We start from the raw sequence: 22,725 nt of genomic DNA, 5'->3' as shown, positions 1-22,725 counted from the left end.
ATAACATTTAACTACAAGGAATCTGCAGTGCAACGACATACTTGGTTAATAACAGCATTGGTTTGTCAAGGGCATGCAGCGAAAATCATGCAAAAGAAAAAAAAAAAACAGGCCGAAGTGTTGAAGAAACTTCGAAAGCTTCGCTTTTCATAAAAAAGTTATGTTCTGTGAAGTCAAATATGACATTTGCATAGATGCACCCCGTCATTATTGGTTTTTTTAAAATGTCTTTTACAGTAGTCACATCTTTGGTGGTCATTCATTCTTTCCACGAAGGCGCACTGCTAATCCCTTGAGACAAAACTCTTAAGTAGATTGTTATCACTACGACAGACTTTGTTTGATCTCTGCCTGGGTGTCTTGTTTGTATTCCTCCTGATCAGTTTCCTTGTATCTGTGTGAATCGGGCGCATGGTTACTTCAGGCTAAGTCCATCACAAGTGTCCCTCCCTCCTCTTTCACTCTCCGTCTCTCTCTCCTCTCCCTCCTCCCCCTGTCCCATGGCTGCTTGCCCCATAGCACATCAGAATGACAATAGTATTGATGTAAAATGTGTTGCCTTTGGGCCGCTGAAGCATATAACCTCTGCATGCCGGGCCCAGCCACCACCACACTTTATGGCTTTATTGTGTCCCCTTTTATGTGCTCCCCTGTTGGGGTGGGCGGACAACAATTTAGAAAATTCACTGTATATGTGCCCGTGAGACGGATAGGTGTTATATGTGTGTGTGTGTGTGTGTGTGTGTGTCCATTGAATGTGTGTGTGTATGCACATGTATCCGGATCAATTAGTCAGGGCACAACCCCAAAAAAAAAAAAATCAATATGTCACAGTGTAGAGTGTGTGTGTGTGTGTGTGTGTGAAGTCTCCTGAGCAGAAGCCGGTCCGACTCCGCTTCACCTATAGCTCCTGCCACTTTGTTTTCCCGTCCTCATGCAAGAAACAAGTTGAGTAACAAGTCTACTTTACCTTTTTTCATGTGTCCCTCCCTATACCTCCCTCTCCCATTTCCCTCCCTCCCTCTTTTCACTCGTTCCTTTCTTTTCCACATTACCAGGGGGTGGCGTGTGATTGACAGATGGGAACGAATAATAATTTTTTTTTCGTAACCTAAGGCCATCTTCTGTGATTGGCTTGCCAGCTGACATCTCCAAACCTCACCCCACAACCCCCCCCACCCAGCCACCCACCCACCATCACCACCACCACCACCACCATCACCCTCCACCCCCACCCCCTCTTTAATATTGGGCCTGTGGATGAGGCATCCTGAGGGAGAAAAAAGTAGAGAGAGAGAGAAAAAGATATCTACCTTAGGGAAGAACCTCAGAGAGAGGGAGGGAAGGAGAGGACGGGTAGGAGCGTGTGTGCATGTGTGTAAGAGACACTTATTCTCTTAACTACTAGGAGACAGACACACTTTCCTGGCCCGACTCAAAGAAGGGGCGAAAACAGGAGGAAGATTTTTTTTTTTTTCAATATAATTTTAATTTTCCCTTCATTCAACAATCAAGCTGCCCTAGCGTTTCGCTTCCTGGAAACTCTTCTTCATTGCCTACTGGAAGTTCTATGTATTGATCCATTTACCCTGTCACACACTACAAGGCTTACCTCATGGATTTGTATCTGGTTGGATATTTGATGTGTGTGTGGTTGTCCAGCTCACGGGTGCTTGGAGGCTATCCCATCTGGTGGTGAGTACAAATCCACAGTGTCAGCATCAGAGCCTATATGGCCACATAAAGAGAGAGAGACTTTTTGGTCAAATGATCATTTCTGAGAGGGCAGAATGTGCACTTTCAGTTGACTGCGTGGAAAAATGTTCTGCTGCCCAGTCCAAAAAATCTTAACCTCAAATACTAGTGTAACGGAAAAGGCTTGCCGTTTTTTTCCCCTCCACACTCATGTCCATTTATCATATTGGAGTATGTTATGATGCAAAGAGGGTGATTTTTTATTTATTTTTTTTTTATTTTTTTACTCTTGAGAACCATTACGTTATTTTAAAAAGTCAAATTAAATTTTTTACATTTACAAAAAAATACTTTAGTGAGTGGCTGCCATGTTGATTTAACTTATCAGCAACACTGTAAGGACTTTGCACACAAAAGTGTACGACAGAGTGATCATTCGTTGTTAGATAAAATGCGGGTATCACTCAAGCACAATGACAGCACTGATGTTGCCCCTGAACACTCAACAAAGCCTCAAGAAAGGCTCCCGTTTTCTAAATCCTAATCAATTTCTTTCATCTAATAAGACGTTATCACGACTTAGAAGATCAGTGTCATTTTGTTTTGTTTGCTATTTTACATCAAGCCGCCGGCCCCTCAACAAACATTTTTTTTTTCCTTTTAAATATTGTTGTTTTTGGTAGATGTGTGACATGCGTTGAACACAAATATTTTGCAAGTGATAAAGTTAAAGACAATTTAAAAACATAAAATAAAATAATGCATTCTGCCACTGGGCATCAGTTGTAATTTAAATAAATACATAAAATAAAAAAAATAAAAACACCAAAGCTTATAATTTTGCTTTTCAATTGTACCACAGTTCACCCCCTCCACGACGGATTTGTCAGGAGACAATATGTTTAGGTGCCGCGGGGTTTTATTCTTTGTTAAATTATCCCAGATCGCTTTTGGCACCAACAACTGAAATTTAGAGGTTTTATCTCATTACAAATTCAGCTCCATGCAGCTGACCTCATAGCTCCTGGTCGTCCTTTGTAACATAAAGCTTCAATTTTGATGATATTTGTGTAGGCGTATGACAAAGCTCTCTTGGCTCATGACACAATACTTGTCAGCGCTACTGCACTTTTAGTAGTCCAACCAGCATATGGTCCCACCGCTCTGCTGTCCAAACCGCGAGCATCTTCTGGTTTCATTTACAGAGCAGGCAGCTGCCAAGCACACAGGCCACAGGGTTGAAGTGTTAATGGCAAAGAGGACTTTACACCCACTCCTGGCTTCAGCAGCAACCATCAGACACTGGTGACAAAGAGCCTGGATTCTCTCTCTCTCTCTCTGTGAATTACCTGCAGCTGCATTGTTTAAGGAGCTTGCATGACACTGGTATAATGTTCGAACCTTAACAATGCGCACCACCTTTGATTTTGGGTAACAAATTTTTTGAAATGTAGGCTGAGGGAAGGGGTTACTGCGAGGGGAGAGAGATGAAAAGCCATGCTGTAGCTCCAGGTGAATGGGCAGGTGCTGAGGAATGGGTGTCAAACAGTGCTGTCAGTGGCATCACCCCGCGGTGTTGAACATGTCCAAAAGGAGACAAAATAAGGTGGTGCGTCAAACAAGAAGGTGCCGAGTTTCAGCAAAAGGGCCCAGGCAGACTCCTCTCAGCTTCTGTCTCAGGGGCGATGACTTGGCCATAAATTCTCGAGCCATGGTGGGGCAGGTTGAAGGGAAGAGGAGTTTTGACTGCTTTATGCCTGGCAGCCTTGCTTTTACAAGATGGGGTGTTGAAAACAAAACAGCGCATAAATAACTCCAGTGATATGCACATATGCGTGGATGAAGATGAAGTGTAGTAGAGAGCGAGAGAGAGAGAGAGAGAGAGAGAGAGAGAGGGGGAATGGCAAACAAGTGAGGTGAGTTTGGAGAGGTGAGAGAGGGCAGTAAATTGCCTTTTTTGAAATGCAAGAATGTTGGGGAAACTGTCATTTTGCACAAAATGAGCGAAATCAAGGTTTGAGAGAATTTACGACGGCCTAAAGTGATACTACATATCTGTACATGAGCCACGGGCTGACAGTAAATCTGTCCAACGCCATCCTCTTTGTGTGGTTTGAAAATTAAAAAAACTTAAAAAAAACAGGAATATTTATGTTTATGAAGTTAAAGCCGAGGGCTATGACATTATATATATATCAAAGCTGGTGATAAAAGTCTCGACTGCACTACTATTGTATTCAGTCAGTGTGGCTTAACTCATCTTAACTCAAGAGTTTACTCTGCCAACAGTGCGTTTGGGCTTTTGCTTAAACATTACTGGCAGTAAGTGAATGATGACAGTCACTTTCAGCAAGGAATTATCAGCTGAACACGGTCCAATACCAGAAATCAAGCATCAGCGGCGATTATTGGTTTAACTCTGTCACATCGCACCGCACAACCACGACATGTTCAAATCCAATAACCGTTATTCTCTTAATCCTCTGTTATCATTGCAGCTGTTAAAGCTGCAAACAGAAACACTACGCTCCCCTTTCATATCTCACTCTCCCAAGATGATCATTTTTGTGGTTAAAGCAACAAACAAAGGCGGGACTGGTGAGAGACTGAAGGATGGATGATGCAAACGGGAACTCCTGCAAGGAAATCTGTAAAATGTAGTCAATAGGTTTGGAAATTTGCCCTGAATAGTTTTATGATGATGGTCAACATGTGCGGTTTGCTGTCGCTAAAATCATCACATGCAGCCCAGCTTAAGCACCCACACAGGGCTTTACTTCAGCTGCACTCAGGTGAAACATCATGAAAAATGTGAAGCAGTCCTTAAGGGCCAATACTAAATCATGGAGATTAAATCTGTGGAATCAGATACATTTATTGCTTTATAATTTACTTTTATTACCACTAAAGTGTCCTACATGAAAATGCAACAACTACAAGAACACTGGACAAAAAAGCTTTTATTTATTTAATTTAATTCCACCACCCTTTAATTGCACATGTATTAACTTAAATGTAGTTTCCTGATTAAGATTACGTGTGGTGTGAGAGGAACTACTTCAGATCCGCAATGATATCAGCGGCATTCCTCTCAAAAGAGCTCAAAAAAGGTATCTAGGTTTACCAAACTGCCCCATCTATGCGCAAACCTTTCCAGTTCAACCTGAGCAGCTTAAAGAGGGCTCTAGAACCCATCTCTGGGTCTCAGGAATGTCATTATCTGACCGTGACACCCCCCCACCCCCCCACCTCCAATCCTCAATCCAATCTTCAACCCCAAAAACCCCTACCAATGGAACGAGGGTCACTTAAATGATTCTCACTGCGAGAAAATCCTCCGTCTGCCGTCTTGTGTGAGAAGATCAAGGATGTGTGGGTATTATTCTCAACAAGGCGGCCTTGGAAGGTAGAGAAAAAAAAGCAGGAAAGGTCCAGAAGAATGTCTTTCATAAGAAACGTTAGGATTTCATTATAAGTGGCAGAGGGCTGCTGCACAGAGCCAGGGTCAAAGGTAATTTTGGGCTAAAGCCCTAGAGGAAGAAAACTTCAAGTGACTTCCTCAGGAATAAAAGGAATATAAAAGGGGACATGTGCCTCAAAAATATGTACAGTATGTCTATCTGCTTGGGTATCAAGGATGTGCTGAGGCAATGTTGCTCAAACAGTTGAATGAAAACTTGATTTGTGATTGAAAAGCTTTTTAAAGCTGTAGTATGTTACTTTTAAATACAAACCAATGGCTTTTACATTCAAACCATTGTGGAATGAGTTCACACAATGTTGACTAAGCCTATTTGACTCTTTCAGTACAGCAGTGTTAGGACTAATAATTCCACTCTGCACACAGGAAGTGATTTGTTTCATATCAAAACAAATGGAGGCAACAGTAACATTGTGCTAGTAAAGTGAGACAGAATTCTACTGTTTTAAAAAAAGAGTATTAGGGCCACATATTAGAGGTTAAACTCAACATTTCATGTCGACATGTCACTCAGAGAGCCACCGCTCCACAGAAGCTGCTGCTGAATCCGGACAGTCTCAGGCGTGGTTGGAATGTGAATGAGAGTTTTTGACCTGCTGACTGCAAGTGGTAAAATAAAGATTAACGTATAAAGTCTCTCTCTTTAGTGACAGTATCGACCGTCATAAGGTCATAAACTTGGACACCCAGTACCTGTCACAATCCCCAAGATATTCCAACTTCGAAATTTCGAGTTTAATCTTGACATGTCGACTTAAATCTCAGCATGATAATCCAACTTTATTAATTGCGTCATGGCAAAAATATGTTTTCTTCACGCGTGGCCCTAACACTTCTTGTCCCCCATCCACACCTGCTCTGCTGCTGTATAGACACAAATGTCTCTCAGTCAGGTCTGATAGTATTGCTTGACAGATGTTACATTGTTACTGTTCACAAAGACACCAAACGTTACACACTTTTTATATCGATCGTTCCCGATCACAACAATCAAAATGACACCGGCCATGTGTTGGGTCCAACACATTACATCATAGACCATTTATGAGTCTGTCGTCAGCGCGCAACCATGTGGGATGACATTATCCAGTCAAACCCCGGCTAGGTGAGAGGTTCAAAGGAGAGTGGTATTTCAAAGCAGCAAGGGTGAGTCCTAATCTTCAGGCATCATCAAAGGACATGCAAAGTGCTCGTGTAGGAAATGACCAAGTCCTGCAGAGTGCAGCTATTAGGTGCACTAAAACACAGGCCAGGACAGTTCATCAAAGAGAATACAGAAATGGCCAGGGGCAAAGAGATCATTAGGGTTGGTGGTGTTGTATACACACACACACACACACACGGGGAGACACACACGTAAACTCTTCATTACCTGGCTGGTCTCACCTGTACGGCTTGTTACAGAGGGTCATGATGAGTAGAAAACAGTTTCTCTGACACACAAGGTCAGTGACAAAGATGTGCTGATCACACCTGTACAGACTGCACCAGGTCACTGACCAGGTCATGTGCACTACTATGCAGTGTGGAATGGTAGCGAGGACCAACACGTCTTTTTTTCCTTTTAATTTACAAAAGATCTGGTTCATAAAAGGCAATCGCTCTATTATCTATTATTAACACTAACATGGTGAAGCCATATGAACACATAACTACTAACATTTGCTATGGGAATAAATATCCAATTCAAAGATGATAAAAGCAAAATTGTGAATCTGTCCTGACATTTGACAACAACTCTTGTCATTTGACATTTATTACATTTTAACTTGTACCAATAAATACAGCTCCTTGGGTATAAAGGTTCAATCTAAAACTCTGTGTGGCAGCTGGATTTATTCAGCAGACAGCAGATGTGTAGAGCTGGAGATTGTTAACCAGTGTTGGCTGTGAGCACTGGATACACTTTAGAAGTATCTGCAGGATGCTTCAATACCAGAGTAGTTTTTCCCAGATTTGTCTTTTTTTCTTTTTTTTTACTTTTTCCAAATCAACCAAGCATGAATAACTCAAAGCATTTGTTTTTCTTTCTTTTTTTTAAACGCCACTATGTATTGGATAGTTCCACAAAGAAATTCCAGATGTACAAATAGAAAATAGCAGAAAACCCATTACAAGTTAAGATTTGCATTGGATGCATTTTGTTGAGAATTCAAGCAGCGGTGCCAACCAGCAGCCACTAATGAGCAGCATCAGGGAACAATGCTCTGTTTGAGCTGTGGTTCATTCACAGTGCCTCACGACTCTCATTCAAACCAGCCCTGTCCTCTCAAGACAACAGCTCAGACTCTGTGGTGTCCTACAGGCAGACCAAGACACCAGGCGTCCAAGTCTGACACATGCATATGTCACTGCCTTGCACTCTCCAGTGCACTCCTGCACTTCTGAGATTCTCCTACTCCCTGACAGGCAGGTTTACAAGTTTAAACCCTGTTCACTTCCCGTCATTCTGTCTCCATATTTGTGACTACAGAGGCTTCTTGTCCCAACTCCACACCAGTCTGCACCAGAGGAGGGGAGGCAGATGAGGTAGACCGGAGAACAGGTTGAAACATTTTTCAGGGGTCCTGTCATTTTTTATCTGATCAGCCAGAAGCTGTTGGACCACAAATCAAAAGTGTGCCAAAGAGAAAGAGAAGACAACAGCAAACACAGGCAGATGCGTTGCATTCCAGCCTCCACCAGGAAAAGTCCCATCCTCGGGCTTTCCTTGGCCCACTTACTTTCTTTTAAGTGTCTTTACCTCTCTACAGACTCTGATGTGGGATTTATAAATGAGATTCTGATGGCAATGTTTTCAACGCATCGCGCTGACATTCTCTGCTAGGGCCTTGTTGAGCAGCTCCTCCAGGCAAATCTGTCAAGCTGAGCTGTGGCATGAACATATAGAGGTAAATTAGAGGTAGATACAAGTTTAATGTAAACACTAATCTTGGTGTCAGAACAAAAACTTTAGACTCACATCATTTCTCTTTAATGCAAACAACATTTTTGGATGTGAGTCAGAGTATTTGTAATGGTCTAGTCCTTTTTGGTTGCCCGAAAATAATCTGAAAAGAGGGTTTTGTATTTTAGTCTTTGCAAATAAAAATGAATGGCAGGGCATAAAAAAAAAAAAAAAAGAACTGAAAAAAAAAAACTATTCCAGGAATTTTACAAAGTTGGAAACTGATCCAAAATTTAACCTTCAAAATCCAACCCTAATTGTGGCCCTACATGAATGAGGTGTTGTATAAAACATCATCAGCCGTACTTGACCTGACAGCAATAGCCTGGAGAGTGTCCCAGCTTGTGATTAAACGAAATGGAAAATTATATCATCGTGCGTAACAGTTTTCAGCATGTTCTGAAGAGTGCATGCCTGGTACAGAACAAAAGGCTGCTTAAATGTTTGTATAGAATTACGAACAAAACATCGGTGTCATTAGTGATAACCTTGTGGGAAGTATAGGACCTTAACAAGTAGAAACAAAACTGTGAAGGTCATTAAGCTCTCATACGTGTAGGCTACACAGGTTTCTATGAGACTGTAAAAAGTGCCTAAGGAATAATGCATACACAGGATTGCTAATCCTCCTCATTTTCTCTCCGATTCGCACTCATAACTTTGCCACCTCAGCATTCCACTTCAAACTCCTATAAACTTTGAATTAACTTCTAACTTCACCGAATCATATAGGACAATAAATTCAGCAGACAACCAGTAGTGCAAAATGACCACAACGGCTTATCTTTTAAGGCATTACATTACACTGAAGTGTGTTTCTAACATTTCGTTTATCGACGCTATATAATATACACTGACAGAACCACTAACTTTAGCCTCCCAAATTACTGTAAGGTTCATTCAATGCCTCAAATCTGTTTCAACAAACCAGAAATGGCCATTCCTCATATCATGAGGGTCTGATTTATTACAGCACAGTTGTCTGACTGCACAAGTTATAGCAAGTGAGCTAAAGTACTGGGCAACAGAATATGCACTTTTTCACGCAAAATGTAGCATGTGTAAAAGGTTTAATAATGTTTTACTTACATAGTAAAGGAGCTGGGGTGCTACTTCCTGCTCTGACTGAAACAAAATAGAACACAAATATTATTTATCATAATTCTTACATTAAAAAGCTACTGTAGTTCATGACTTTTTATGTGCTAACAGTGAATATCATGAGTAGTGGATGACTCTATTGCATATCCCAGCTAGTTACTGGCCTGTTAAATGGAATACTTCATAACTTACCTACATAATACACACATATTGTTATTGTGAGTACTGTTTAATCCATTTTACTGTTTGTCAATTTAGGTAAAGAAGTTTTGAAAGTGAAGTTTCAGGATCAAGGTTTTAGCCTCATGCTAATGTATGTGTAAAACTTGCTAGTATGGGTAAAAGTGCACATACATAGATGTGGAGAAATATCAGTTGGTTTTGAACTGAAAATGGTTCTAAATTCAGTATTTAATTAATGTATACATATTTAAAAACAAAATTAAAATAAGAAACCATGAAACAGTCTAGAACTTAGGTCTAACAGTGATATCACAGATGTACTATTATTTTGCTAGCTTAAAACCTTTGATACTTATACACATGTTTGTAATATACTGTATAATATCACTTAACATGTGTTAGTAAAATGTATAACAAATATTCCAGACAAAAAACATGTATATTGTATGTTCCCATTCACTGGGCACATAGAGCTAACATAATGCTAATTGTCTTTCAAGCTAAATCAAAGACAATTGTTGTTTTAGTAGTTTGAGAACACTTACCACTGTTTTATAATGGATATTTTCAAATTATTCATCAAACATTTAAAATTAAAAAGTCTGTGTTTGCTGCATGACAAAGATCACTATGCTGTACTAATTTACCCTTTCTAACCAAAGATGGAAGCCGGAAGTGACATAATTATCTCCATGCTCATTCTGTCACAAGTGTAACGTCTCAAATGAGTAAAATGCATGAAATAATTCCACATAATGTGCGCTTTTTCCTGGAAAACCCCCTTTGTTGTGCTTGTGTGAGAGGATTTAGGCCATTTTTTTTAGTATCCAAAATGCAAAAGGAGATGTAGAGCCTCCACTGGATTTGCTTCAAACTAAATAAATCGTTCAATCACATCTCAAGTGTAGAATTTAAACTTTAGCAGGTACCTCATCGCAGTGAGCCTGGATTAGGGTGGCCAACCATTCCGGAAAAGAGTTGCACATTTGAAAGATGAAACACACAAATACAGAACACACTTAATTTAGTGCAAAACCATGACAGAAAAATGACAGATTAGTCCACTAATGAAGATTGTGCAATTTGTATGAGGGGAAAATAAAATCCCCCTCCTGCTGTCAGGCTTTCTCAATCTGTCTGTCATTCAAAAAATGGGCACTTTTGATTGGTTGACCTGATTCACCGCGAGTCCTGTGTATCGTAACGACAGAGACGTGGTGAAATGTAAAGGGAAAATGGCGTCAGGAGGACACTGCTCAGGAAACTGGCAACCCTAGCCTGGACAGACATCACCTGCAACCAGGCACCTATTGGCTCTGCTGTTCTTTGATACTTGCATGTAGACCCTGATAATGAACTTCTCACAGTTTCTATGGACCATCGGGCTAAAGGCAGAGAGGTCATATGTCACGTTCTCCTCAACAGGTTCAGAGGTTCATCTGGTGCTTTTTGTGCCTCTGGGGATAACACAAAGAAAGCTCATGTGTGCACAGACATGTGCTACACACTGACCCCTGTAATGCAGACCTCCCATAACAGCAGCTGCAACATATTTTTGACAATACAGGATTCCTTGACTCACCCCCTGACTCAAGCTTACTCATAGACAAAACAAAACAATATGTTATTTAGAAAAACATCTTGATTCACCTGTTCAACCAGGTAATGGAGAAGTTTGAGGTGATTTTATTGCACTGGGAGTTTTCATTGACAGTGTTCGTCTTGATTGCGTGAATTTCCACTCTCAAGCAAGGTGTGTGGTGGAATCCCTTTGTTTCCTCTGCCTCATTTCTGTGGTTTCAGCGGCCCATCATACTTTTACATCAGCGCAGTTTTAGATGCAGAGAAAAACCCCGACCAAGCCATAAACCCCCCCAGGCCAGCAGAGGCCCCACACAGACCTGCCCGGGCATGCACCTGCCAAGCCCCGCAGTTTGCTGCTGCTCTGCTGCTAGTCTCGTCCCCTGCAGCAGATTCCCCCGGCATTCTGCCTCTGCGGAGGTCTGTGCGTCTGCTGCTCCCTCGCTCGGTTGAGACACGTTGCTTGTGGCTTACGAGAAGTAAGGCTAAGCAGGCAGGATCAGCGTGGCACACATGTGGTCTACATGCATGAGGCTGCATGTGTCTGTTTGCACGATATGCCTCATAACCCCTCAGGGTTAAGACTCTCATTAGCACCTCGCCAAAAAGCTATCCCTGTCATCTCATCTGTCCATCAGATCAAATGATGCCTTTGCAAACAAAGACTAATAGACTTTAGTCTAAACGTGCTATGGCCACCACAAAGTACCATGTGGTTATATTGCTGATATCATGAGAAATCCCAACTTTGCCGACAAAGGCAGAAGGTACATCTGACAGATGCTGGTAATGCCGTCGTGCTAAGACATCTCTGTATGAACAAATTGATGTGGTAATTGTCAGATGTTACTGGGGAGGTCACGTGACACCACAATGTTCAAGTCCAAGTTTTTGCGGAAGGACTCTTTTGCTCCGGTCCATCCCACGACTGAGAGATTAATGGGCAGTAACTGAACTAGCAGACGGTGTAATTAAGGTCCTTAGTCACTCAGTCACCAGACAGAGTGAAGTCAGCAACACTTAAACTCAGTGATGTTGGTGTGGCTGGGACTGGCAGATGAGCTAATGTGGCTGCCTTTGCATTGGGTAAACCCAAGACAAGGACATGAGCTCTATCAAATTACTAATTTTAGACGCTTGGGAAAAGCTGGATTTTCATGCTCTATTTTTTTGTATGCACAGTAGTATTTGATAGTTTCTGTTTATTACAGTTAATGTAACTGTACCGTCTTTGAGGATCTTTGAGTTGTTTGTTGTTGCATCGGTGTCAACCAGGAAGCTCATGCTTACAACACCAGTGACTCATAGCTGATTATGTGATCATCATATAGCCATAAGACCAGCTGTAAAAGCAAAAGCAGCTCAGCTGCAGGTCTCAGTTCATAAGCTCCCCTGGCAAACCTTGATCCCTAGGAGCCTACTGTAACAATGCTCACCTGAGATCAAATACAGTGTAGGGGAGGGGAGCGGGGTGATGGGGCATGGGGGCAGGGTATAGGTGGTTGCCATTAGTAGAAAGCAAAAGCGCACAAGAGCCACAAACCTATCTAGGGGGGGATTTTTTTTTCTTCTCTCCCTCCGACTTCAATGGCTCGACTTTTTGTTTTGAGGTGGCCGCGCTGCACTGCACTCATCTGTCAGAGTCAGTGGCTGCTATGATTGGGTTGCGCCCTGCGGGGATCCTGAGGTCATCCTGAGTGGCGCTCTGATCTGATCAGTGTCAATTGTTCCTGCATGATCCTCTCATGACTTCCAGCGTCATGTTGTCCAACCCAGACCCCGGCCAAGTGCCGGCGAGTCTTCTCAACACTTTAAGTGAAGCGCGGCTTCTCTCACACAAGCCTCTAAACACACACACACACACACACACACCTCTAAAGAACGCAGACGGCACTGAAACACGTATGTTTCCTAAGCTGTTAGCGTATCATGTCGACTGGTAAATAAATAAACAGGAAATCTGAGTCCGACATCAACTACAAGAAATGCATGACTTGCTGGAAGGTACCGAACAGTTTTGTTTAAGCTTGTCATCACAAAAAACATGTTAAAACAAGGGCACGGCAAACATGTTGTCTCTCTCTCTCTTTTATTTAATAGAAAGCAATTAAAATTAATGACTTGAATGAAACTATAATGGTTACTGGCATCACAAGCTGATCTTGGCTGTCTCATTGTGGTGATTAATCCCTGCTTAGGCACATCTGCACGAGCCTCCTGGTGAGACACATAGCTATAGATAGACAGTGTTTTTGTCCTTCACCGGCGAGCTCGGGCTACATGCAGTGTCATTCTTTGAACATCAACTCCAGAGGCAAACCACTAATTAATGATGGAACAACAAGGGCAAGTGTTGTCATATATTTGAAATTGTATTCGGGACTTTTCCTAAACTACACAGACATGTTATTGTGTGTTATCTGTTGCATCAGGAAGATCTGTGTATGCTAACAAGTGGGAACACTTTGAAAAGTCAGTACTAATAGCTTGCATCCCTGCCCTGAATTGGGCCCATTAATCCCCGCCCCCTCCTGGTGGAGTTAAGAGGCAAAATAAACAGGAGCTCCTAGTATAAATTACATTAAGCAGATAAGTCAATAAAACACTCAAGTATGAATCAGTGTATTGTCACAGAGCTGCTTACAGTAAAAACCTGAGATAAATGCATACAGAGGCGCGGTCGGGTCCCTCTTGAGGAGCAGGATGCTTTTCACAGAGGCCTCGCTGGCAGGTCACCATCATTGCTATTGTAGGCTTGAGTTCACGGAGGGCACAGACTTGTACTGTGAGACAAGATGCTATAATTCCCACATTCTTGAGACGTATAAATGCACTGGGGATGACACAGCATAAATAACGTCACATTAGAAATATCTGTTTTTCTTCATCTGAAAAAGTATGTTACAAAAGTGAAAGACTGTGCATTTGAAGCCTTAAGATATATATAATTTGACGGTTTTTATGTCTCTTGCAAACCAGCCCCAGTTGGACAATATGTTGGAGAATACACGAGCTGTCAATCACAGTGGTGTCCACGCAAACGTGTTGTGTTTTGTTGTCTAATTTCCTCTACATAGGAACATCGTTTATAAAATTGATGTTGTGTTCTGTTGAAAAAAGACGTGAAACTAGCGATTGAGACCATTAGCTCATTCCTCTCCTTCCATTCAACCACCAGAGTCGTCTCCTGCTACTTCAGCCTTACGTCTTGGGCTTCACTTGTGAACTTTTATATTCCAGTAGCTATCTGATTGAAAAATCAGGCATTTGTCATGGTAGCCTGTCTGAGGTTCAATACACGGCCTCTTTTGATCACCTTGCCATTCTTTTAATTCCCTATAGCGCTTAGCAGAGGTGCAGCAGTGCCCAGCAAACATGAGCATGGACTTGAACATGTCCCCCTCTGTGCTCCACAGGTCCCTGGCCCTTGGGCAGCAGTACTCATCTCTGGGCTCACAACCCATCTTATGTGGCTCCATCCCAGGTCTGGTGCCCAAGCAGCTGCGTTTCTGTCGCAACTACATCGAGATCATGCCAAGTGTTGCTGAAGGTGTCAAGCTGGGGATCCAGGAATGCCAGCACCAGTTCAGGGGGCGCCGATGGAACTGTACGACCATCAAGGACAACCTTGCCATCTTTGGCCCTGTTTTAGACAAAGGTATATATATATATTTTTTTTTTTTACTTCAAGTACAAATACAAGAAAAAGAAAGGAGGCCTCCCATGACTACTCACTGCTGTATTCTGTAATGATGTATGAAATGAATTATGATCTAAATGTGTCTGTGCCAAACAACACCCACCTATAAAATATGGCTTTGTAACTGAGGCTGTTGCAAGCTGATACAAAACGTAGCATTTACCACTTTTCCACCCTAAGGCTTAGCACTGCCTGTGTTCTGGGCTTCTGCTGACTAGCTTGGGCAATTACAATAATATACGCCTTTCCTGGCTGCAGTAAGGAATAAATACAGGTACAAGCACTGACACATTATTGAACTTCCACGTATCTTCACCTCTAGCATCACGTATTTCTGTAGAGGCAAAGACTTTTTTTCCTGTCCCCCCAACCATGTTTACTCATGTAAGAGGGTCAACGTGGCAAATGCAGCAACAAAACCAGACATGCAAAGATGATATACTGGACACATCCATCAGACACTTCGCAGACAGCACCACTAGTTGTCCACATCCAACATCCAACTCGACCCGACAATAGGAAACAAAAGGTGCAGGTGATCCTGCTTTGGTATTTGCAGTCCCTAATTAAAAAGGTAGAAGTTTGTGTGTTGTGAGTGAGGCTGCTGATTGGAAATGAATTACCCTGTGTGTCAGAGGGGAAGGAATCTGGACAGAAATGGGCAGTGTGAGCAGTCCAAGCTCCACCGTCAAATAAAAGGGAGAGGGGAGGCCAAATGAGATTACAGGCAATAGAAAAGGGCCGGGGGGCTCCGCTCAACCCCTACTGTGCATGAAGACCAGTGATCGCCTCACACAGTCCAGCTCCCACGGACGCCCCATTCACACGCCCTTTTGACTCTGTCATGAAAACAGGCTGAAAGGGGATCTCTCCAAACCTAGCCTGGGTGTGCACTTTGGGATAGGGAAGTGAAGGAGGGAAGGAAGGAAGGAAGAGTGGGAAATGTTGTTTGGGGAACGATAAATGGAAGTGTTTGAGTTCGGAGAGGGATAGCTACCTACCACCAGCACCAGCCCCTGTGATAAGCCGTGTGTTGGCAATGGTGGTGGTGGTCGCCTCTAGGAAATAGGGGGGCTGAGGTCCCGTGGAGGGTGGTGGTGTATGGGATTTCAGCTCAGGGTGCTGGTCGAGGGACAGGGGAGGGGAGCAAGGGAGTTTGGGGAATGCCAGCTCTGGGCAGAACGGGACTGTGGGGGCGCGAGTCGCTGGGCCCTTTGTGTGGATAATACAGTGTGACACAAGGGAAACAAAGGCGGATTGATGGGCCCAGCAGGTAGCAGGAGCAGCGCTAGCCTTGGCTAACAGCCAGCACTCCTGGGGCACGGAGCTCACAGGACCATGTTGTGGAGGACCTACTTAGTCTTGCCAGGGTGAGCAGGGATGCCCAACCTGGGGATTGCATGTCATCCAATCATGCACGGGTTCAGAGGAAAACTGGGTATTTAGTTGAAAACTGTATCTTTTTTTCTTTTTTTTTACAGGGGAATGAACATAGTGTGTATAAAAACGGATGTAGCCTTTCAGGCATGTAGCAGTTAGCCACCAGGGGGTGACTCAGTTGGATATAAAAAAAATGTCGGTTTGAATGGAAGTCTATAGGAAAATAAAAATTTCTCACTTGATTGTAAACGTTTTTCATAAAACATAATGTTCATTTTGTTCCCATTTAGAGGAAAATAGACGATAAACACAACGCGTGAGTTAATACGTGTAACTGATAGAGAGCAGGTGATGTTTCAAAAACTGAAATGGCACTGGTAAAATGGCAAATCTTGAGGCTTCAAAACAGGAGTTTTGCCAACAGCAGACATATGTTTTTATCAACGGCCTATGGGGATGAACAGTAAAAAACTAAATGTCTAAAATGTATTATAATATTAAGCAATTATCGAATAGTTTCAATGTATTGCATACGTACATTCAAAAATTTCCCAGAGTTGCAAAAGAATCAGCTTCAGTGATGATAACAAACCTCTACAAATACTGATATGAGTGACATAACACAAGCCCTGTGGGTCCAAAAAATGGCAATTCTATTCATTTTTCAGTTCATTATTTGTTATCACTGAGGGTGGGAAAATATGAGTTGCCTCCAACCAAACATGAGTTAACTTTATCTGTGGCTTCCATGGCCTCCTTGGTGGTGGAGTTGCTCAGGAATTTCTGGCTTTTAGCCACTGTGGTTCTGAAAAAAGCAAAAAACAAAATTACACACTTAATTCTCTGAAACTCAGAAGATGCAATTTAACACATCAGTCCTCTCAATATAGAAAAGTGGCTCGCCACCTCCCCATACCTGTGTGTCTGTTACAGAGCCAGTTGAATGTAATCGGTGAGCCCTGGTAAGTGTGCTGTGATTGTGAAACAATGGTGTCCAGTTACATAATAAGCTGTTGCCTTCAAAGAAGGCGTAACCCCATCCCTCAAACTGAAGAAAAAAAGAAAAAGCAGGCCGACACACTACTAGGTTTCACCAGGAGGCCTTGGGCTCTGAACAGGGAAAGGTGGGTGGGTGAGGGGGTGACAACATTCCTGAAACACTATCCAGATGCAAAGCAGCACACCTCAGGGATGACAGGGGGTCACTATAAGATCCCACTGAGCATTAGGCCCCCCTGACACTACTAGAATGGGTGATGTCACTGCAGGGACTCTGCTTTAAGGCTCCTTCATGTATGTGCGTCCTCATCATGGTAGACATCCTGAGCCAAATGTTCATAAAGCAAAGTTAGAGAGTGGAGGTATGTTTTTACAGGTACACAAATGCCTTCTCAAAGATGAAATGCTGTGTTAAAAGGCTATCGCCTGCAGGTATCTTTCTGTCTGGATGATGGCAGCTGTACAATTTGGACTGTGTGTGTTGAACACAAGCCTGACACACTCTCCCATCTCATTCTCCCTCCCTCCGTCTTCACCTGTCCCTCTCTCAGCAACCAGGGAGTCATCGTTTGTCCACGCCATAGCCTCGGCAGGCGTCGCATTCGCGGTGACACGGTCCTGCGCTGAGGGCACGTCCACGATGTGCGGCTGTGACTCCCACCACAAGGGGCCTCCTGGGGAGGGCTGGAAGTGGGGAGGCTGCAGTGAGGATGCAGAGTTCGGGGTGCTGGTGTCCAGGGAGTTCGCAGACGCCAGGGAGAACCGACCAGATGCTCGCTCTGCGATGAACCGGCACAACAACGAAGCAGGACGCACGGTAAATAGAGTCAGACACATTTGAAGAACCTGTTTTCTGTACTTCATATAAATATATAGCACATGGGCAAAATTATGTGGAGCTGTGGCGCAATGGTAGAGCACGTTGTTGTCCAACTGGATGGTTGGTAGGTGTATTTCCAGTGTGTCCCTGATCATTATGGGTAGGCTGGCCGTGAGTGCCAATGTGCGAGTAAATGGGTTTGAATGGGTGCAATGAGTGCTCACCAAGACCAGACAGGCACTACATAAAATACAGACCATTTTCTAATTAACTTCACCCTTAATGTGATTGTAAAATCTGGGAATCTGGATTATCATACATTAAACAGAAGTTATTCAGTTTTTAAACATGTCCTTCATAAACAGGTCTTTGCTTTGTGCACAGGGAGGGGACACTGTCCTGTGGAGACAGGAAATAGTCCTCGTCAAACTGGCACAGGAGCTGCAGCATAGCGGTTTCACTTCACAGGAACTGAGTGTACAAAAATAGACGTGAACCGTGGAGGGTCCACATACTTTTGTCTCGATAGTGTACATACTGAGTTTACTACAAGACTAAACCAATGTGACAGTCGCGGTTTAACATTTACAAGACGTACTGGGTGTCATTGGCTGGCTGCAAGATAAACTCAGGCTCCATTGTTGTGTACATTTAGTACAGTCAGCTGGTTGCGCTCCACAGCACAGCTGCAATACATCACATTAGTTAGACAACCCTGACACAGTGCGGTGTTACATATTGCAGCGAAAAAGGTGAAGACGTGAACACACAGAACGCAGGACGACGCAAACCGCCTCACAGACGGAATAGATTTGTTCAGGAAGCGGGAGACTTTGGGATTACTAATTGTTCACGTGACGGGAGGGAGGGATTGTCTCTTTTGACTTGAACGTGAAAATGAGCTCTTGACTTTGAATGACTGCTTAATTACTCGTCTCAGCGACACCCTCACTCCAGTATTGCCCCCACACCTCGCAATGAAAAAAATTCCCTGACAATCAAAAAAAAAAAAAAAACGAGTCGAGGAGGAGAGGTTGGGGGGGGAGGGGGGTTCGGCCAAGGAGGAAATCAGCTCAGACTTAAAACATCACTGGCTGCTGTCACCACTGGGAGAAGATGGGCTCCCTGGCTGCTCGCTGAGGGGCAAAACCACACGGCAACAAGGCGGCTCTTTGATCTGAGTACACAGGAGCAGTCAGACAGACCACAGAAGCTAAGTGAACAGCAGCTCTGTCAGGAGTCTCTTTCCCTCTCCTCTCCACCTGGCCCTCTCACGCTCCATTATTTAGCCCCGAGGGCCTCTGGGACTTGATGTCGGCATGACAAGCTCACCGTGTGATGTCACTAGTGTGGCGTCCCAACCCTTTCACCCATACTCACTCGCTCCCTCCCTTCCCTTCCCTTCCTTCTCACCTAGAGGTGCCACAGCCACCTGCCTTCCGCCCCAGCTGGGGGAATTCTGCGGCTAAATATAGCCGTTGAATTAAAGCACAACAGAATCAAAACATAAAGGTATAACATTCCCTGCAGCAGCACACTCATGTGAGCCAGTGACTTCAGAGGGATTTCGCAGCAGCGCAGCCTCTCTGTACTTCACAGCTGCAAATTGCAGCCAGTGGCGTATTGTTTGTCTTGGTCTGCCCTGCCAGTCTTTAGCGGTTTAGTGATGGTGTATTATTGAATTTCCTGTTAATTTCTAACCATCAGATTTCATCGCAAGCGAGGTGGTGACTGACTTGACATTCCCGCAAGCCCTGAGTGTTATTTAATTAAAAGGGAATTAATGCCAGCACATTTAAGTTTAACTAAGTGAGGGATGCTCTACTCAAGATGCACTCTTTGAGTGCTGGTGTCTGTAGATCTGTAGATAGTGTTTAATAGTGCTTAGTGCTTGTGAATAAATAGTAGTACTAATATGCAATTAGACCCCTATTGGAGGATTGCAGCTGTCAAACACACTGGTTTACAAAATACTAAATGAAACGTTCTGCTGAAGAAGACCTGAGACCAGGGATTGAGACCATTAACAGTATATATATAATAAATTAAATATACCAACTATGGTTTTGACAGCCAAACATCATAGATGTGCCCCTGGCACTCTTTTGGCTTTCCTTTAGGAGAGTAAGAAGAATCACATAACTGCTTTTCCTTAAAAACATTGTGAAAATAGTACTTCTGTTGGGTCTTCATGAATATTATCTCTATGCTGCGTCTCTCTGGCAGTGCAGGAACAGACGGAGACAAGAAGAAGTGTTGAACGACCACGCGGGCAATTTTCAGTCATACTCAGACAACCTGTTTGCAGCCATCTTAAGCTTTACTCGAGCAACGTTGCTGTTGCCTCCAACCTTTGTCATATAAAATGAGTCACTCTGAATGTCGCCAGTCGACACGAGAGCTAGACAACGCAATAGTGGGAAACAGAGAGTTTTGTGGAACTGATAGACTTATGCCGCTTTTCCACTGTACAGTTCTAGCACGACTCGGCTCGACTCTTCTTTTTTTTGCTTTTCCATTAGGGATAGTACCTGACACCTGGTACTTTTTTTAGTACCTGCTCTATACTTCCAATTGACAGACTGCCGGCTACTGATTGGTCAGAGAGTGTCGTCACTGGAAGAGTCATGAGTGCGAAGTCAGATACAAGAATCAAACTGAACAATGCCGAACTGTAGATGAGTTAAAAGGACTTAATAATCCTGAAAACATGCTTTAATCTCCAACATTGAGTCTCTATTTAGTGACAGCACTGCCGAAAATAACTGTGCTGGGTTTAAACAGTCCCTCAAAGTCAACTTAAATGTGTCTTCTGTGTTCCTCAGACCATCCTCGACCACATGCACCTGCGCTGCAAATGTCACGGTCTGTCAGGAAGCTGTGAGGTGAAAACCTGTTGGTGGGCGCAGCCGGACTTCCGCATGCTGGGCGACTACCTGAAGGACAAGTACGACAGCGCCTCAGAGATGGTGGTGGAGAAGCACCGGGAGTCCCGGGGCTGGGTGGAGACGCTGCGGGTCAAGTACGCCTTCTTCAAGCACCCCACCGAGCGCGACCTCGTCTACTACGAGGGCTCGCCCAATTTCTGCGAGCCCAATCAGGAGACGGGCTCGTTCGGGACGCGCGACCGGGTCTGCAACGTGTCGTCGCACGGCATCGAGGGCTGCGACCTGCTGTGCTGCGGCCGGGGCCACAACACTCGGACTGAGAAGCGCAAGGAGAAGTGCCACTGCATCTTCCACTGGTGCTGCTACGTCAGCTGTCAGGAGTGCGTGCGAGTGTACGACGTGCACACGTGCAAGTGAGAGAGAGAGAGAGAGAGAGAGAGAGAACGAGAGAGGCCTGTGCTTTCAGACAAACTGACTGCTGCCCAACTCAAGCCCTCAACTCACCGCCACTGTCCTGCTTCTCCACACACAGACACTACATCCCACACAAACACACTCAGGCCCCGTATGGGTAGTGACTTCTACACCTTTTTATTGTACAGAAAACAACGAACCCTCCTCCAGTCGTCCAAACCACTACATTACGCTTCCGTCGCATCCGATCAGAAAGTGTCCGCTCTCGTTGGCGGATGTTATTCCATGTAATACCCCGGCCCCCCCACCCGTGTCTTTATTTATTTCCCTCTCTCCATGCCACCAACACAGTGCTCGTGGCGTGTACAATAACAGATCTTACATGTGAGATTAATGCAGTTAAAAAAGAAAAAAAAACAAAAAAACTTTCAGACTCTCTTTGCTTTTGAAAAAAAAAAAAAAAAGCATTTCTGACTAACACCTCACTTCCCCGGCCAGTTTTGGCTGGTTTACCTTTTTTTTTGTTTTGTTTTTATAAACTAAACCAACCTCTAAACCGTCACTCCGCCATAAGTGACACTGAACACATCGCCCCCCCCCAAGAAAAAACATCGCTTCGTGACTACTGAACTGAACTGAACTGAAAACTACTGAGCTGATGAAATCCTCAGTTTTGCTCCTCCCTGCTGATCAACTCCGCTGCACCAGTGGACCAGGAAGCCTGGAAGATATATGCTACAGCCTGATTTTATATCCCTGCATTTCTGAAATATTACCAGTGGGCTGGGAGTGGAGGTATGCAGGAGGGAGCATGTGTGTGAACCACATGCTCATTCCACAACAACCCTACACATGTATATGTATGCACTATTCAGTTTCACACAACTCCAGGTGGTTTAAAAAAAAAAATTCCTCTTTCCTCATTACAAGTTAGCAGTTCTTATGAATGACAACTCGGCTGCTGCTGCTGCGATGGGTCAACCTCATGCTTTCCACACGTGTGATGCAACAGAAGAGTTCGACATGATACTGGAGTAGAGTTAACCAGTAAACACACGAGAAGAAGATCATTCATGGTCGTTTCATTTGTGGATTTATGCATCGGACATGAGTCAAGCCTCGGCACACTTCACATTAATACTTTGGTTAAAAGTGTAAAGTGAGCAAAATACCTTTTCTCTTTCTTTTTTTTTTTAAACCACTGTACTAAAAAACAAGTAAGGGGGACATGTGATGACATGTGGAAACCAGAATGCCGACCAGATTCAGATTGGCTTCCACATCCTTCCTTCCTTCCTTCATTCTCTCCATATTTTCCCTCAGTCAGACATGTGAGGGTTTTCCAGCAGCCTGATTTATGATCTTGTGTTCTTGTCAGTGCACCCCCAAAACAACCCTGGCTCACTGTTGTGGAGATCCTGGAAGAACAGCACACGATGTCATTTCCTCAGAATGATCCTTTAAGAGGCACAGATGTCAGCCCAGTGTTGCCCGCCGGATCATTTTTAACAAGGGTTTATTTGCTAAAGTGCTTCA

General features: G+C 43.7%; 1 protein-coding gene across 1 annotated transcript; it reads left to right on the top strand.

Annotated features, from left to right (window-relative positions):
• The first annotated feature begins 1,296 nt into the window (after positions 1-1,296).
• wnt3 (wingless-type MMTV integration site family, member 3) lies at positions 1,297-21,430 on the top strand. The gene is made up of 4 exons (XM_058621954.1): positions 1,297-1,695; positions 14,405-14,646; positions 17,619-17,884; positions 20,713-21,430. Exons 1-4 carry the CDS (start codon positions 1,616-1,618, stop codon positions 21,190-21,192), a joined length of 1,068 nt encoding a protein of 355 aa, XP_058477937.1. The 5' UTR covers positions 1,297-1,615; the 3' UTR covers positions 21,193-21,430.
• Positions 21,431-22,725: the final 1,295 nt, after the last annotated feature.

The sequence above is a fragment of the Solea solea genome, chromosome 21 (genome assembly GCF_958295425.1).
Source record: "Solea solea chromosome 21, fSolSol10.1, whole genome shotgun sequence".
Lineage (NCBI taxonomy): Eukaryota > Metazoa > Chordata > Actinopteri > Pleuronectiformes > Soleidae > Solea > Solea solea.
This window is presented reverse-complemented; position numbering and strand designations above follow the sequence as displayed.

Coding starts and splice junctions, on each gene's coding strand:
- wnt3 (XM_058621954.1), top strand. CDS start 1,616: ATGGATTTGTATCTGGTTGGATATTTGATGTGTGTGTGGTTGTCCAGC. Junction 1,696..14,404: donor GGAGGCTATCCCATCTGGTG/GTGAGTACAAAT, acceptor TGTGCTCCACAG/GTCCCTGGCCCTTGGGCAGC. Junction 17,885..20,712: donor ACAACGAAGCAGGACGCACG/GTAAATAGAGTC, acceptor TGTGTTCCTCAG/ACCATCCTCGACCACATGCA.